We start from the raw sequence: 18,710 nt of genomic DNA on the forward strand, positions 1-18,710 counted from the left end.
ACACATTGCAATATTGGCATACTTAATTAACTATATCAATCTCATTTACTATCTATACTATTATCTATAGGTTTTGGTAAATACTACAAATATTGTGTACAAGGCGCTGTCTATTCATTCTTTGCTACAATGAATGTTCACTTTTTCAGTATTTTAAAAGACCTCAGTACATGAGACTCTATTGAAGTCTGAGGGCACCGATGTTAAAACATACTCCAGATAAGACTCATGGAAAGTCAGTGATTTTAATGTGTGTGCAAATGCGAGTGTGACAGGGAAATTCACAAGTTCCCTCCCATCATCTCTATTTCATTCAGGAAGAAATCAAGGTCCTCTTTAGTCACTGCAGGGTTAATCACCACCTGCCGGAAGAAATTGACCCTGTTGCCATGGGGCTGGTATCCGACCATCATGGAGCCTTTCTTCATCATCCTCTCCTTAATGACTGGGGCAACCTACAGGAAGCAAGGGGAGACTGTAGTAAACTATCTGCTTAGTTAACATAAGAGCACAGGTTACACATAGGCTGTACTCAGGGCCGGACTTTGACCGTCTGAGGACCTAAGCTAGGTCAAGTTTGAGAGGCCCCAAACATTAGAAATAGGTTTATTATTCTGACAGAAGGGACCATCGGAAATATAAACATGAAAATGAAATGAATGCATAATACTAGCATTATTATATACAAAGATGACAGGGTAAAGTTAAAATGTGGTGTGTTTGCACATCACACTCATTTTAATAATAAAACCTTTTCTTTTGGGATTTTTTGGACAGCATTGATGTCTTTGATGCTAAGCTGCAAAGTCTGTCACTTTCGATGCACATGATGCTTAGGTTCATATTTGAACGAAAATGTCCATAATTATAGAGGATCTTCTTTTTCCCCATATCTTCTTTATCACCTGATTTTTAAAACTTGAAATGCATGATTTTTTTTCTATTTGAGGCCCCTCATACTGTGAGGCCCTAAGCTGTAGCTTAATTAGCTTATGCGTAAGTCCGGCACTGGCTGTATTTAATTACATAACAGTAGCAATGTTTATAGACATTTACTTGGGAGGGGCTTTAAGTATTGCCCCTATTCATTGAGTTATATTATTTAATGGGAATCAGCACATTATTGACCCAGCAGTAACAATGTAATATCTTATTGTGCATACAGATTACAGGCAGTCCTCGGTTATCCAACACAATGCGTTACTCAAAATGGCGTTGTAAAGCGAAACGTAAAGCGAAACACGTTTTCCCATAGGAACACTGTTTAAATGAAAGGTTCCGTTCCTGAAGGCATTTTTAACACTAAAATACACCAAATATTTTATGCAGGCAATAAGATATGCAGCACACACACAAATTATATAGTGTATATACTGTATTATATATAATATAACATAATAAATAATATATTATATAGTATAATATAATATTATATAGTATAATATTATATATATACGCTCTTACGACGCTTTGCAACGTTGTTTATGTGAATATGTATATATATATACACATACACAACGTTGCAAAGCGTCGTAAGAGCGCTGGATAAGCCATTTTGGTGTTGTAAAAATGAATATAGGTATGCATTGCATAGCGTTTGATAAGCCATTCGTTGTAAAGCGAAGCGTTGTAAAATGAGGACTGCCTGTATAATGGTATTGACATGAGCATATTAGCTGTAAATGTGGCAACATGTCTGGCTTGCTGGAAAATGAGCATAATGTCAGTTCAGCACTGGCTGTATGCTCATCTATTCCCTGTACTGATATTATTAATTTATCAATTGTCATTCAAATCTTGCAGCACCTTATTCCATTTACCGTCATTAGTGGCCACAACTGAGCCATTTATATTGTTAACCAACTCCCAAAAGTCCGCTTGCTAATGTAGATAGGAAGACATGATTTTTAAAGGCAGTAAGACAGCTCTTTTTCCTTGTGTATTCTAATAATGTTAAAAAAAAATAATAATTGAGCAGCACAAATTGTTGCTTTGATGCTTTGAAAAGAGTACTACTGAGCATGGCAATACTTCACGCCAGGACTCTCTTTGCTATGAGACATACTAGGCTCCCCAAAGAGGTCTCGCCACCATGCTCTTCCTTCACTGCTCCTGTTCACTAAACCAGGGTGGACAGGGTTAATTTTATCAAGAAAGGACAGACCAGTTGAAAAACCTGGAAGTTCGTCATCTTCTCCTCTGCCCCGCATTTTTGCTGGGAGGGTCTGTCAACAGCTAGAAGCAATCCCTTCATGGCATATCAAAGACCTGAGGCCATGTGAGTCTCCCCACAGGTGGCAGCCAAAGGGTGTCAACCATTTGCTGATGTTTGTGATGCTCTGTTACCATTCCCAAAAACATATCTCTAACTATCCATGAAATGTCTGTAAATTGAATGTATAACCCCTGTTCATTTAATGTGACCATATATTGTCATTATAAGTCTGTGCCCAGGACATACTTGAAAACGAAAAGTAACTCAATGTATTACTTTCTGGTAAAACGTTTTATATATATATATATAAAAAAAATACCTTCCCGAGTCTGTCCCAGAAATCCGGGGATTTCTGCTTTCCTCTCAAACTGGGTGGCACATACCAGAAACATAGGTTCACAAACTCTGGCTGTGGAAATAGGGAACAAATCGAATATTAAAAAATATATATTTATATGTTATGAAATATTAATAAATGAGATATGAGGAAGAAAATTGAGTGATGTACTTTACATAACTTGACCAATAATAAACAATTGTTTATAAAACCAGCTGATAAGGGTGGAAACGTTGTACTTATTGTCATGATAATATCATGATATAATATGTATCTGAATTAATCTGGTGCTTCAGGGGGTAATGTAGCCATAGTTTGGGTTTTAAAATGCAATATATTGGGTTTATTATAGGTCAAGACTTCCTGGGTCTGTGCTGGTCTTCAAACAAGACTTAATTGGGGGGAGGAGGGCCTATCACAGATGGCTCACTAAAAGTGACGTGTTGTTTAGAACCTCATAAACGATAACCAGAGATTAATCTGTCAGCCTCAGAGAAACATATTACTGTAACCATAAATGTACAAAATGATCCATTGACTGACATATATATCTATGATCATACAACATATTAAATGGAACGGACAAGTTTTTGATGTTATGTGATTATTTGGCATAATATATTGTATGATCATAGATATCTATGTCTTAGAGTCAAAGGATCATTTTGTACATTTACGGTTACAGTAATATGTTAAATTAGCATTATATTGGAACGGAAACGTCAGTAAGATCAGGATTTTCCTATGTGTTGTGCTTTTAGACACAATGATACAATACGGTTTATTAGTATTCATTTGATGTTGATGGTATGGGGTCACTGATTAGGGGCAGTATAAAATGTTGCACCCTACATTTTGACCAGTTTACCTTAGACTCACGATCATTCGTTCACATGATGATGAACGTTATTTAGGGTTCATCAATATTCAATTATAATGGACATCTCATAGTTAATACAGGTCTTTTAGGAATTGATATGTCTCGGTTCATGTAATAGATTTGGGTCACTGGTTATGGGCAGCTTTGAGTGTTGCACCCTATATTATATCCGGTTTACCATTTACTATTGACTCATAATCATTGATTGAATTGAGGATGAACTCTATTCAAGGTTTATCAATAATTAACTATAAGATACATCCTTGAGCATCTAAGACCTTTTTGGAATTGATATGCCTCATATTCATGTTATATAATTGATTCCTGGTTATTTGTGATTATTTCACACGATGGTAATGTTATTCTGTCTAGTTATTCATTCATTTACTATCACTTTTAATACCATTAGTAGGGCACTGAATATATGTTTTTGTGATTGATGTCCTATATCATTTTAGATGTAATGTATTGTCATTGTTTTATGTTTTGTTAGTGTTTCCCTTGAGAGGTAATTGTCCATAGCTTGATCTTAACTAATAGGAAGGGACTAATTCAAAAATATAGGACAGCCCGTAGATCAATAGACCCACCCCTGTTGAAGCATATGTGATGTGAAACGCGTAGAAGTTTTTGAGGTCATCACATTATTCACGCAGGACGCTGGGATGACAGATGCCAGGCATTTCCCTGGACCTACGAGAATGCTGCCAAGAGCTCTGCAGCAGGTTCTCTATAAGATTTAGGACTTGTGTTTGGTCCCTCTCTTGTTTTCGGTGTTACCGGTTTCCATCACGATTGAGGGATTTACGTGACCATCTTTTCCGAGATGTGGGAGGGATTTTTTGCTTTGAGATGTTTTCATCGTACATGTGATTTTGGAATTTATTAATTTGTTTATTATTTATATAGAGTGATTTTATATTTTAATTAAGACTGTCTTTCCTTTGCGCTCTCTTTTTTGTTTGAGAGACGTAACAGCAGCATTAAGCACAGAAAGCATAATTTGATTATAGATGATCAGTCTCTCAGACAACGAAATGCGACAGCGTACATCCTGTATCCATCCTACAGTACCTCCATGACCAGACAGAAGCCTTCCCTCGTCTTCATCTGTTCTACCAGATATCTGGCAAATGAAATGAAAGACATTAACTTAACTTTTTTGTACTACTGAATACGTGAGAGGATCTTCTATGGATAAAGGTGCGTTAGAGCAGGGGGGCGCAAACTTTTTTCCCTGCGCCCCCCTGCCGGCTGTCCCCTCACTCCCGCGCCCCCCCCAACCCCAACTTACCCTCGCACCGGCGTAATGACGTCACGTTGCCATAGCAACGTGACGTCACATGACCTCGCAGCGTCATTTTGCCGCCGCGTTGCCATGGCGACGCCGGGAGGAAGCCGCCGGAGCCACGGGTAAGTATGGTTTACAGAGGCCCTGCAGCTCCCCCGGCACTTAATTTAAGTGCCTTCGGGAAGCGCGCGGGGCCTCTGTAAACCCCGCGCCCCCCGTCGGCAGTCTCGCGCCCCCGCTGGGGGTCGCGCCCCACAGATTGCGCACCGCTGCGTTAGAGTCTACAGTTGGCTAATAATATGTATATTTGTTCCATTCTCCCTTCTCTTTTTGATAATGGGTGTGCCAAAAATTTAATTTGTAGAGTTGTTTTGAAGAGAGCTTGAGTAAATGTTTTAAAACTATAATTGTAAAATGCATTGCATTTAATATTATTATCCCCCAAACTTCTGGAGGTGCTGGTAACACAACTCAGAGTATGTATGTTTTACAACTGATTTCACTACATGTTTGTTTTAATCACTGTGTATATGAGTAGGCATCCATTACCTGGTATGTTCCAGAGCTCTGTCCACCCGTCTCTCCAGCCCCTCAGACCCAATCGCCTTCCACATAAGCCAGAGCTTTAGACAGTCCACCCTGCGACCACACTGTATTGATTTGTCTCCAGTATCATACTTCAGGTCATAAAATTTGTCAGTTTGAAAGAGATACTTGGCGTTAGCTGCATGACATTGCGTCAATAAGTCCTGCAGGAAAGGTTTGAAGGTTTGACTGTCAACAGGTGCGCAATTTGTTTGGAAAATAGGTTTTTATATGGCACGCTAGTTACTGTGGAGTATTTGACAGACTATATACATACATATATCTATATCTCTCTATATATAATGAGGTTGGCAAAGCCTACTGTATGTCTCATTCTATTTGTGTCTGGTCTTAATTTGTTTACACAATAAAAATATTAGATTCAGTTAGGATTTGTGTGGGTGTTCCTCATTCTCTTTTATCCATGCTATAAGGGAAATAAGGTGCTGTAGGACATGATTACCTGACATAACTGTAGCCATGCTGTAAAATGGTCTGCAGTTCCACTCCTGCTGGCAGTAAGCCTGGTAAGTTACAGGGTTGCCAGCAGTAATCATGGAGGTTTGCACTCACACCCTGGTGAGGTGTCATTTACATGGAGGGGAGTGGCTGCATACTCTGAGTCCATTGTTAGTGACATCAGAGCTGTGACAGTTCCTGAAGTATATAAGGCACAGCACTGCCCAAAGTTAGTGTTGAACAGAGGAACAAGTCTGGGTTGAGACTTGAGAGTGAGGGGCCCACTAGTGCAGTAACTAGTGGCCCAGTTCAAAGTTAACCAGCCACAAGGCCTACACTGTGTCCAGGGACCTGGCACAGGGGTGATCTCCCTACGGGGAGAGGGGATCCCACTCCATTGGGAGGGCGTACCTTTCAAAGGGATAGCAGAACCAAAATGTGCGGCTAAGAAGCTGGCTGTGAGGGGCAGCTGGCCCATAAAGATGTCAATAAATATGCTCTTGATAAAAGATACCCTCATGTGTGAGTCTGAAGTTACTCTACAGAGGATGGCACCACAGAGAAGTTCCTCATCAGAACCATCTCCCTGCGGACGCAGAGATCCTGATGAGGTGGAGGAGCTGCACGTGATATAGGTAGGACTCGCACACACTACCTCAGCTACCTGTCTGGGTTGACAATCCCCGAACACCATCAGGCGGGAGACTCAGGAGTCCTGTTGCCAACAGGTACACCACCAGACACGACCATGTAATGGGGGCTGGATAGACCACAGGGGCCAATGTGAGATTGGGTGGGGGCCCTAGACCTGTTACATATCATAAAAGGTACTAGTAACTTCCAGGAAAATCAATTTGGATTAAAAAAACAAAACATAACCACCTCTTTTTGTAAAAAACTCGCAAGAGCCAAAATATTATACAGGATAGAAGGACACTCTGGGTGCAAGAATAGTGGGAGTATTGTGTTTGAGAGGAAGGGGGAAAAAATCACTTCCCATGAGCTGTTAAGTTACAGCTACTGTGCAAGTAAATTAAGTTTATACAGTGTCTATTTCACAAATATTCAAACAAAGACCAATGGTATCATCTCCTAGTTGCTCTGATTAGCTGAAAATTCTGAGCTTCAACTAACAGTAGCAAGAGAAAAGCAATGGAATTATCAATATGGGGCACTTTGTGCTCAGTATGTATGTATGTATGTATATTTTTATGTAGCCAGGGTCCCTCTGGTCCCCCTGTCTGCAGGTTTCTTTCCCCCTTGCGTGTGTGCTGCGGGGGCGAGAGCGTTACCGGGGGCTCCCGGTGGCAGCTGCGGCAGGACGCCGCCATGTTTAATGTGTTCGCGCATGTGCGGAGGCTTGCGCGTAAGCAGAGCAATCGCGGCGGCCATGTTGAGGTTGGCGCGGGTGTTCCCGCCTGTGCCGTGCAATGCACAGAGGTTGGCAAGCATAGAGGTGGCCATTACATGTGTGCAAGAGCTCTTGGAAGTTGCGCATGCCCAGTTAAGAGTAGCGGCGGCCATTACAGCTTCAGACATGCGCAGTTAAGATCGCGCACGCGGTCACCATAGGAAAGAGCTGTACCAAGAACTACAATTCCCAGCAGCCTCTGGGGACTGCACTTTCACCCTGGTCACAGGCAGCATGGAAGCCAATAGAGCTGGCAGCTTCTCATGCTGCAAAGTTGCAACAATGTTGTGTGCAGACAGGAGTTTGTCAGTTGGATCCAGGAAGCGATTGGGGAAGGTAGTGTACACAGCTGCAGTGCTCTGCTGTACTAGGCCCCAGACACCCCAGGCCAAGGTAGGCCCCCCTCCCCACTAGGTTAGTGGGTAAATTCATAGGGAAGGCCCCTTAGGTAGGGACCCGGCCCTAATCTGAGTCTTGTCAGTGACACAGCTGCAGTGCTGTGGGCTCTGACAAGAAGAGACAGTGTGGCTTGCAGTGCAGCCACAGCAGTTAGTTTGGCAGTTTCAGGGAAGGCCCCTTTCAGTGCAAGGGGGGTTGCTTTCTATAGTACCCAGTTCTATGTGATATCACCGGTGCCAGTTGCACTCAGTGATCGCGGCCTGCATCTGGGCTCAGACAGGCTCTGCAGCAAGAGACTTTCCAAAAGTGGATCACTCCATGCGGGAGTCACCCACCGCCGGGCAGAGTTGCAGGACGTCACAGGGGAGATCGCAGAGCGGCGGATCCTTTGTGAAGAATCTGCAGCCTCAGGTGCTGGAGCACTGGGCAGGTACAGTCAGTCATCAAGTGCACCAACTTTACCAACAGTCACTCACTTGGGGTATTGTGGGACATTTGGGACTATTGATATAACGTGTGGGGTACAAAGCCCTGGGTGGTGACCGGGTAGTTGTGCCTATTAGTGTTATAGAGGGACACTGTCAATGTCATATTGTTGAAGTATGTTATGTTGTGTTATTTGCCATATAGTAAACCCTTTTAGCCATAACCTTTGGTGTGGGCTGGTTACTTTATGTATATTCCTATGTGAGGGCCACTCTACACTCCTAGAATCTCACATAGGTGGAGGCGCTGACAAGAAACGTTCCAGAGATTCACCCCAGGCTCTCACTAGCGGAGGCTCAGACCTCCTGTGGGCCTGACAGGTATAACGCACCACACCTGGTAACATATAGGTTCCCCCTCACATACACTCTATATGCGATTGGGTGGGGGAATACCCGTTACATTTATATAGCACCATTACTGTACATAGCGCTTCACAGCAGTAATACACTTGATAATCATAAATAACAAATAATACAAATAACATATAATGGGATAATAAGCAATGGAAGTCTGAAGAGACGGCAAAACAAACCATATTGCATCTATAGAACATATAATGCTTGGGCATTGGATTGCCCCATTATCCTTCACTTATTCTTACTTACCTCTATTAAACTACCTATAGTATGATTGCTGAGCTCCACTAAAAATGTTTAGTTTATTTTTTTTAGTCAATATGGTCTTGTGAAAATAAATTGTTTATGGATTTGTGTCTATAACTGAAACAGCCATGCAAACATGTAGACACACTCACACATACTTACTGTTGTGTCCCGCAGGAGAAAAGCTGAGCACTGTAAACCAACACCCAGCATCTTATGGGGATTCCAGGTGACAGAATCAGCCCTGAAACAAGAACACAAGGTATTGGGACCGTACAAAAAAGCAATTCAAGCCATCAATTGTCACTCGCACAGCGACCGAGACCCGGACTAGTGGTCAAAACCACCTCTATTGGGCCACAATTGGTTCACAAACATCCTTACACACCTTATCTTCCCACTAATTACCCCTAATACCGTTTGTAAGTCAGAGGGTTTAGCAAATAGTTGCAAGGGAAAGAAGCTGTAAGGATTCTGCTCGATCTGCGCTGGGTGTTCACTATGGTCCAGGTTTTCTGTCTCTCCTGCCCTTTTTGCTCACTGTGGCCATTTTGGGTACTGGCAGCTTGCTTTATAAGGCTGCAGTTACTATAGGGAGTCGCCGAGCAAAGTTCTACCATTTGCAGCTCCTGTTGGTCTTTGCAGTAACGCTTTACCCTCTTGCCTGTTTTGCTTCCCTGTTGCTGACCCTGGACCGTGACCCCGACCTCGCTGTATTGGGCCTGCCCTGACCTCTCTGCCTATCTCCTGGACTTTGCAACTCTGCCGCCAGCCCTGACCCCTGCCTCCATACCGACTACGGATACTCTTACAGAACTCTGTCCCTGGGTTGTGGTCGGTTTACTTGAATCCCTACCTCAGTCCTGTGGGTCCGCTTCCTGATTTGAGACGGGCACCGTCACAGAAGCCAAATATAAAAATGACATAATTTCTCTTCCTCCACATTTGTGACAGACATCCAGAGCCATACGTCTTACCTTTGCATAGCAGAGATACACAGAAACAGACACACAACAGTTATGGGTTGGGGACAAAGTGACACAAACTCTCGACCGTATACAATAAAGATTGAATACACACAATAATATATCACTCACACATGTCCCCTTAGGCTACACCAAATCTCTAAATGTTTAGATTGTGTTTAAAATGCAGATACTAAGATTCTGGGAGGACATGCAAATGATTATACTGAGCATGCCAATTATCTAAGAAACAAGTGTCAACAACCTCAATCAAGAACAGATATTTCGGCCGTTTGGGCTCACCAACTAAGGCTAAGGCCCCGCTGCACGTGCCCGCACGGCAACCTTGTTTGCCGGCAGCGCGTTCAAGTCACTGCACCGCGATTTGCGGTCTGCAGTGAACTGTGTTCCGCGCTGGGGGGGCGTTGCCAAACGGGTCGGATGGGCAGGGGCAATGCCGAGGGGGGGCGCGGCCATGTTGTGTGTCAGGGAGGAGGGGAATCCGTTCTAAACAGGGACTCATTCCGCCCACAATACATACAGCTCCCAGCAAATTAGGAAATAAATAATAAAGCAGAAGTTTGTTCCCCCATCCTGCTAATGGTTCCGGACCTCTTGCGTCCCCCCGTCCCTCCCCCCCCCCCCACACACAACACACACACACTCCCCCCCCCTACCTTTTGGAGGGAGGGGGGGAGAGGGAGGGAGAACCATGCACGGCTGCCTCAGACTTCCCTCACAAGCCGCCTCCCTCCCGCCGTAGCTCCTTCCTTCTCCCCTCATTGGCTGACGCGTGCACCACGTGACGCGTCAGCGCTGCAAAGCACAAGGAGGTGGTAGCTCCAGCAGGCTGACGCGTCACAGTACGCAGTCAGCCCTGCCGGAAGGAGGCAGCGGGGACAAGGACCATTCGGATAAGGTGCTGGTGGCCCGCGGCCGAGCGCGCCGCCAGCCGCAGCGGGACCAAGGCCTTAAGCTCGGTTGCTGACACTGCATTGTGAAGCTGGCAGTAGTAGTAAATACAAACCACACAGATGGATAGGCATTGTGGATACTTCAGTGACAGACACTTCATCCTACAAGATACACTAATGATGGAGATTATGTACGGTACTGGCCTACCTATCTGTTCACATACTGTAGTCTCTAAACTGTCCTAAAGTGTTTCATTCCAAAGGAATGGACATGCTATTAAGTATAAGGATTGTGTCCTTTTTAGACTCCAAATTCCTTTTAAACCCTGAAAAGGTTAAAGAAGCATTAGAAGGAAAGGATGGACCATATTCCCTTACAATGCACGGAGACAGTAAGAGTGAGATTCACTAAAAGTGAATATACTGTAACTGCATTAAAATGTGGCGTTGCTAAATAAACTGGATTTGGGTGATATTTTTAGACAACGTCGTATTCACTAAATATTATTTATTTATGGGTTAAAAGATTAATCTCATTTTCAAACACAAAAACATGCATTCGCTCAGCGTCAAATAGCCCTAGCCATACAAATAAGCAATATAGTCATAGAAATCGGTGAAGCAGCACTAGCAATGCAATTGCGAAGGGGTGGGAGATATCACACCTTTCTACTTTAGGGTTATCAAATTGTTTTTCTAATAAAATCCTACGGCAGAAAGTTATTTAACCCCTTTGATGCCTTAGGCCACCAAAGGTATCAAAGCACAACATAAACACACTACAGATAAAATACAACGAACATAACATCCATATGTGCAAATATGAAGCCTTTAGTAGCTCAAGTGGCTAGTTAGTCATGGGTTGACCATAGCTAGAGAGCTACTTGGGCTACAGAGGGGTTAATATATTAGTATGTTCTACAATTCTAATATTAGGTGGTTGTATTGCCTATTCTAGGTTGGCTGGGCTTATTTGGCAGTAGTTCAATATCTCCAGACATTGGCGTTTAGTGAATAAGTAATTTAGCGTCAGTTAATAATTTGCATGCTCATTTAAATACACTGTTAAACATAATGTTGACATATCAGTGCAGCAAAAAAAAAACCTTATGACTGCTTCACTGCTTGCGATATGGCTGTAGTAAATGGTTGATAAATAAAATAGTCGTTAAACACGGGTAATGCCAGTGTTTTCATTTATCAGCCTTTAGTAAAAGTAGGCCTAAAATCTACGAATCCCTCAGTTTTGTCGCCCGAACAAAATGGTGACAGAGTGGCATAGATGATACAGATAATAAACTTATGGCCTGTGAAGCCTTTCAAGCCCACGCCTGTATTACTGACCTCTCAATGCCATTTAGGAGGTGTCGGTGCTTAGTGGAAAGGAGAGCACTGCCTCCCCATGCAGCCTGCCAGGTGCAGGAGTAGGACACAGAGGGAGAAAGAGAGACATTAAAATCTTCACAGGGGAATAGACATTTTACAAATAAAGGCATAGTGCTCTTTAAACGCGTTATTAACCAGAGGTGTCTGTACCGTAGTTAAGCTAAGTATAGATGAACTGGATGGGAAAATAGTCCCTTTTTGTAGATGACCCAAAGATTTTCTACATGTTTGACACTCCAGGAGATGTAAGCAAATGAAGAATGATCCGGATAAATAACCTACTATATATAAACAGAGTGATCATTGGCAGATAACATTCATTGTTTATTCATTGTACCAATTATGCTCCCTGGATACCCTTATTTTCAAAATAATGTAATTGTAATCATGTTTAAGGAGACCTAAATAAACACTGGCAAGGTAATGTTGCCAATGATTCGTTAGTGGTTACATCATCAAATGTGTCCCTTGATACTTATACTGTATATACTTTATATTGTATATTCCAAGCACTCGATGCCTACAACAAAATGACAACTAAAGGTTGCTTCTCTGGTAAAGAATTTGCCAGCGGGTATATTTAGTACACTGCCCACCAATGTTGTTTTTTTAATCTAATAGTGGGGAGGTGATCCACAGTTGTAGGTTTGAACTTATCTCCAGGACGCCTAGTGCAGGAGTGATACAAATAAAAAATAAAAGACCAGGGGATTGTGCAGTTTTAGATGCACACTGAAAAGAAGGACATGGGAATTTAAAAAAAAGTTGCTGTACTAAGGCCGTGCCTATAATGCCGTCGATGGCGACGGCGACACGGCGGGTGACGTCACCCGTCGCCACCGGCAAATGTTATGTTTCACCGGGCGGCGGGGTCGCGGGATTCCGGCAATTTGATTTGTTCATGGTCCGTCACGTGATGCAACAGCCCTTGAAAAATCAAATTTTGCCGGCTTCCAGTTTCCGCGACGGCCATCGCGCGCACTATAAGTGCACGGCAATGTATTTGTTTTCGGGCGACATCACGTTGCCGGCACTATAAGCGCGGCCTAAGGGTCTAATTTAGGGTATTAAATTCATGACCCATTCTCACAGCCTGGTGTGTGTGTGATAATAATAATAATAATAATAATTATATCATATATATTATAATAATAATAATAATAATAATATCTATCTACATATCTATATATATATACATATAAATAATCCATTCTAGATCACCTGAAGAATCTTGCACTATTATCCCCAACTCTACCTTATCTATGTGGATACTTGCTTGTATCATTACTTTCTTGAACTTTGTAGCACATCTACTTATAAAAGAATGAATGCCACATATACTAGTCCCTAGTGAGCTTCAGGTCATTATTCCAAACTTGTCATGTTGTCCAATTGGATACATGGGTAACATATACACATACACAGGTAGGTAACAATGCATAGCTAAGTTCAAACTGAGTACTCACATCCACATGAAGCCACAAACCATGCCGTTCACACACGTCTGCAATCTCTGGGAGAGGATCAAAGGCTCCCAGAACAGTTGTTCCACAGGTCGTGCTAACCAAGAAGGGGAAAAAACCCTAAAAACAGCAACAAGGACATCTTGATATAAGGTGTCTCAGGTTCCATAGGACTATCCTTTTACTGTACAGACGAAAGTTTAAAATCCTGGTACGATCTGCCAAGATGAAAAAAATGACTGAAAACCGGATATATCATCAACTGGGGGTTCTCTGAATATAGTTTGTGTTTTATACAATGGAATGACCCACTTTTGGAAGCATTGTGAAGTTTACATATACAGGATTTGTGACAAGGGTAAATATGGCTCTCCAGGAGTAATGTCCCTTTAATAATTAGCTCACTATGTAGGGCGCCGTGTATATAACATACTATTATTATGTAGCCAGGTTACCTGATGGCTATTATTCTGTCCTTGTATTGGCAGTAAACGCTGGTACAATCAAGTTGATATGGGGTTTTCCCCTTCCGAGGAGCTGCATTTGAGTGACAGCGGGAGGCGGTGACATCAGGCCTGGGCATGACCAATCATGAGCCAGACCTGGTGCCCTCCTCCTGGAGGTACTTAAGCGCAGGGCCGCCCTAAATTCGGGAGTGCCTTTCCCCACTTGAGGAAGATATACAAAAAATACAAAACGCTCTAACTAAAGTAGTCTAAACTAGGTAATCTGTTTTGGTGCAGCTTGAAGAATAGAACTATTCCCAATTCTCAGTAGTTGTTGATTCAAAGATAATCAGCGCACCTCATCATAGGGAAGAGAAGAGAAGAAGAAAGAAAAACACAATAGTGAATCAAGTTCACAATGTTATCTCTATATAGCAGGTGGTGAGATATGTGGGATACTTACCCAACGATGAAGGACCACCTTCAAAACGCGTAGGGTTGCCGGGTGGACCAGTTTCGTGTGAGCACCAACAAACCAGAAGAGACGTAGAACGCCGGCTGGAACGGAGGTGGATGTCGTGGGAACACGGAGAAAGTTTGAATGTGCTTGAACTGGTCTATCCATGTGCTTTTAACATTGTTGTTGTACATGTACCCTGATTTTTCACATATAAAATTTGGACTTTTAATATAAGAGCTCTGGGATCCTTCCTTGATATCGTGGAGGTGGAGGAGTGAAAAGATACCTTTACGTGCCTGAACGCAGGCACTGCCATGTAAGTGCATATCTCACCACTTGCTATATAGAGATAATATTGTGAACTTGCTTCACTATTGTGTTTTTCTCTTTCTTCTCTTGTCTTCCCCACTTGAGGAAGGCAGGTCACATATTAGAGAGACTGATTATTGTGCTTTCTCCAGTCCTCTTCCCTCCGGGGGAGAGTGAGTGTGGACCATACCTCTGCCTCTGCTAGGGAAGTAGTGAAGAGCTGGGACTGCTGTGGGTGCCCTTGGCCTGTAGTGAAGGTCCAGGGACCATCCTTCAGTGAGAGCTGTGAGACTGCATCGGGCAGAACCCTGCCTTGTTACTGTGCTGTACAGTGAAGACAATAAACCGTTCCTTCCTGTTGTGTGACCTTACTGGGGGGAGAGGTAATAGTTCTACCATGAGAGATCACCTTCAGTTCCCTGGAGCCTACAGCAGATGGAGGCGCTGCACTGCTAAAGAGATATGTAGGGTATGAACCCCAGAAGCCTAGTCATGTGTCCCTACTACCACCGGCGGGCGACTCAGCCCTCCTGTTACCAGCAGGTATCATGCACCACACGTTTAGTAATAGCCACATCTCCCACCGGATGGGGGAAACACCATTACAATTACATACTATGTTATGTATTCTGTTAGCACACATAATATATAATTACATTGTTATGTGGTCTTGTTCTTGCTTTTTAGATGAGAAATAATTATTATTTCACATGGTCACTGTATTCTGAAGTATCTTGTCCAACTGAAGCTATTGTAATCTACCAAGAACATGCACACTGTGAATTTTAGTTTGATTCTACTTATGTTCAAAGTCATAATAACCTGTAATAAGGTTTAGCTTTTAGAAGACTATGCTACCACTTAGATCTGCTATGATGCAATGGTGTCAACACGTACCAGGCTACATGTTAAGTAGAGATGTCCGCTTTAGCTCACAAATGGTCATCTTTTTTTTTTTACAAATTTGTTTTTAAATTAGCATAGTAAAAAAAGCTGTTTTTTTTCTCCTTTTTTTGGTGTCAAATCGTACATTCACTGTATTAGCAAGATTTTCTAAAAATCTTGTGAAGATGCAAAATTGTGGATACAAATGTGATCCCTCAGTATGATATTGGTATCTGGTCATTTCTGGTAAACTTTTATTCTGATACAGGCGTGGCCAGTGTGGATGTGAGGTAGGACATCGAGGAGACGAGACACAGTGTAGGAGAAGATGGGTGAGTAGATAAGAGGAAGTCAAGAAGGGATAGAGTGACGTCTAACATTAACTACCCAGGTATTTTACAAACAATGGCATTTGACAAGGATGACATTGAAATAAGTAATGAACTGGTGGCCAATTCAGTTGGATTTTTCATTGAGTTGGCATTTAACTTCCTTGAGACCAGAAAGGCATGTTATACATTGCTTGACTGCTACTAAATGAACTCAATTAAATCACCCAAATAGAGGTAAGTTCTGGCATTTGAATAATCAGACTGTGAGTTATGAGACGAATGATGCCTACATGTGCCGCATGCGATTCTAGTACATTCTCTATCTATTCCCCTAGATTACCTTATCGTTTGCTTCCTGTATTTTCAGCTCCAAATCTTCAGCCACCATTTTCCCCCTGGAATCAGAGAAACCGACGTGACAGTGGTGTAGACACATGGCATATTTACGCAGGCGTGCTACACCATAAGACACCTTCCAGCACTGCTTAGAACATGTGACTTCAAGGCACATTTAAATGAATGGTTTGCCAGGTATTTTCCAGCATGGAAGGTGTTTTGTGGAGTACCCCTTCATAGTAAATATGGGCCATTATGATGCAGGTCTGGGATTGCCTCATAATAAAGATGCCTTTATTCTTATAATTTGAAGCTCCTCACACTGTAGTGAGAGGAATGTATTGTAACTGATTTAAAAAAAAAAAAGTTTGTGGTGAGTAGAGGCTTATTTTAATAAAAGATGCCACCCTCTAATAGCTGTACAAAGTAGTTACTGAATATATTTTCTGTGTGCAGCTGTGTGTGTAGGGGATGTTTCGGGTAAATCGTTGCTTCTCACCCTGGGTGACTGAAACCTGAAGAGTTCCTCAGGGCAAAACAAATCATGATGTAATTTCAGTATATTGCATGACATTTGCAATAATAGAAAGCAGAAATTCACAATCACACTTCAGAACACTTCAGAACACTGTTACTTTAATTGTGAGTGCAATAGCAAATGCAACATGTGTCCATCTCAGGCTCTAACGCCAACCCCCTGGATATCACCTGGGGTGTCCCGCAAGGCTCTGTTCTGGGGCCCCTACTCTTAGTGTTCATCAATGATCTTCCCACAGCTTGTAAGGAAGCTTCAATACACATGTATGCAGATGACACAATCCTATATGCGCACAGCCATAGCCTTGACCTTGAATACATACTTCAGTCTGACTTTTTGAGACTTGAAAACTGAATTTCCCAAAACAAACTGTTTTTAAACACTGACAAGACTGTAACAATGGTATTTGGGACAAAGACTAACTTTTTTAAGCTTCCAGTGACTGAGCTCCAGATCAGAAACAACACTAACACCACCCTAACCCCTGTCACTAATTTTAAATACCTGGGCATATGGTTTGACCCCCCACTTAACATTCGGGATGCACATTGATACCCTGACATCCAAAACCTATGCCAAACTAGGGGTACTTTATAGGAACAAATCCTCCCTAAGCCTGCTGGTCAGAAAGCGTATCGCACAGCAGATGCTAATGCCAATTAGCGACTATGGAGACATAGTATACGGCTCTGCACCCCAAACCCACCTTAGCAAACTTGACACCCTCTACAATTCAATATGCCGTTTTGTTCTCCAATGCAACTACAACACACATCACTGCGAAATGCTCAAAATACTAGATTAGTCATCACTTGAGTCTAGATGCAAAGTTCACCTTTCCTGTCTTGCCTTCAAATACTTTCTAGGCAAGCTACCCATCTATCTGAACAAGCTCCTCACCCCTACCACATGCAGCACTTATCATTTGAGATCTGACTCCAAAAGACTGTTCATGGTCCCAAGGCTCAATAAAGTATCCGGCCGTTCCTCCATCTCTTACCGTGCACCCCAAAACTGGAACAACCTACCAGAGACTCTCACATCCACCACCAGTTTAAGTTCTTTGAAAACCAAAGCTGTCTCACATTTGAATCTGGTCTGTAACTGTTACATACGCCTATATTATATATTATCTTTAACTGTTCATGCTATGTCTTGTATATAATGTATACCCTGTTCACTTATGTAACTGTATTTGTAACCATGCACTATTTGTCATTTTAACTCTATGCTCAGGACATACTTGAAAAAGAGAGGTAACTCTCAATGTATTACTTCCTGGTAAAACATTTTATAAATAAATAAATAACATTTAGTAGGGATGAGGTATTTCATGTCATTTTCTAACCAATTGTAGGAAATTTTTAATGATTTAATGGACTATTGAATGACATAGATAGCTGCGTACAATAAGGGTTCATAATTACTAAGCATTGCTAAGATATGACAGCAGGAATGGGGCGTAAGGTGTTTTATGGCTTAGCACTGCTTAGTAAACGTGTGGCCCTAAATGTGTTATCTTACCTGCTGTTAGTTTGCACAAGGATCACATTATCCGTTCCAATACCAAGGAAGGCTGCCCCCTTCTGGACAGAATAATGACTCTACAAAAGCATACATAAACCGTAGTGAGAAAGGGGCCGTCTGTCCAAGGCAGTGAGCGACAAATACAAAACTGACACAATATGCACCATCCCTATTATGAGTAAAAGTTGCACCATTTTTTCAGAGTGCCACATCTAAAAATGATATATACCAAAAATCTAATGCACACCTGTGCAGAAGAATAAAGATGAAATAGAGCTCAGTGCAAGGTAACTGGCCAGACACACACGACAACAAGAACATGCATTCCACAGGCACAATCTATTCTATACTAATCTTGTGGTCATACCCTTATCAAGGTGCTTGATATAGATCCCTTTATGGACCAAAATAATGGTGGTTGTATGTATCTCAGAAACACTCATTTACAATATAGAGTATGACTATGGATTGTTTTTACTTG

The 18,710-nt window shown here is 42.2% G+C and overlaps 1 protein-coding gene across 1 annotated transcript in view; it reads right to left on the reverse strand.

The window, feature by feature from the left end:
• Positions 1-221: 221 nt before the first annotated feature.
• The window catches only part of CSAD (cysteine sulfinic acid decarboxylase), a 44,464-nt gene continuing 25,975 nt past the window's right edge, over positions 222-18,710 (reverse strand). The window contains exons 6-14 of the mRNA XM_075593429.1: positions 18,227-18,306; positions 16,169-16,223; positions 13,400-13,516; positions 11,892-11,956; positions 8,831-8,912; positions 5,273-5,472; positions 4,507-4,558; positions 2,535-2,624; positions 222-455 (exon numbers count right to left, since the gene is read on the reverse strand). Of these exons, the coding sequence (XP_075449544.1) occupies positions 282-455; positions 2,535-2,624; positions 4,507-4,558; positions 5,273-5,472; positions 8,831-8,912; positions 11,892-11,956; positions 13,400-13,516; positions 16,169-16,223; positions 18,227-18,306 (915 nt within the window). The 3' untranslated portion in view covers positions 222-281. The remainder of the gene's footprint in view (positions 456-2,534; positions 2,625-4,506; positions 4,559-5,272; positions 5,473-8,830; positions 8,913-11,891; positions 11,957-13,399; positions 13,517-16,168; positions 16,224-18,226; positions 18,307-18,710) is intronic.

Source organism: Ascaphus truei, chromosome 3 (genome assembly GCF_040206685.1).
Source record: "Ascaphus truei isolate aAscTru1 chromosome 3, aAscTru1.hap1, whole genome shotgun sequence".
Lineage (NCBI taxonomy): Eukaryota > Metazoa > Chordata > Amphibia > Anura > Ascaphidae > Ascaphus > Ascaphus truei.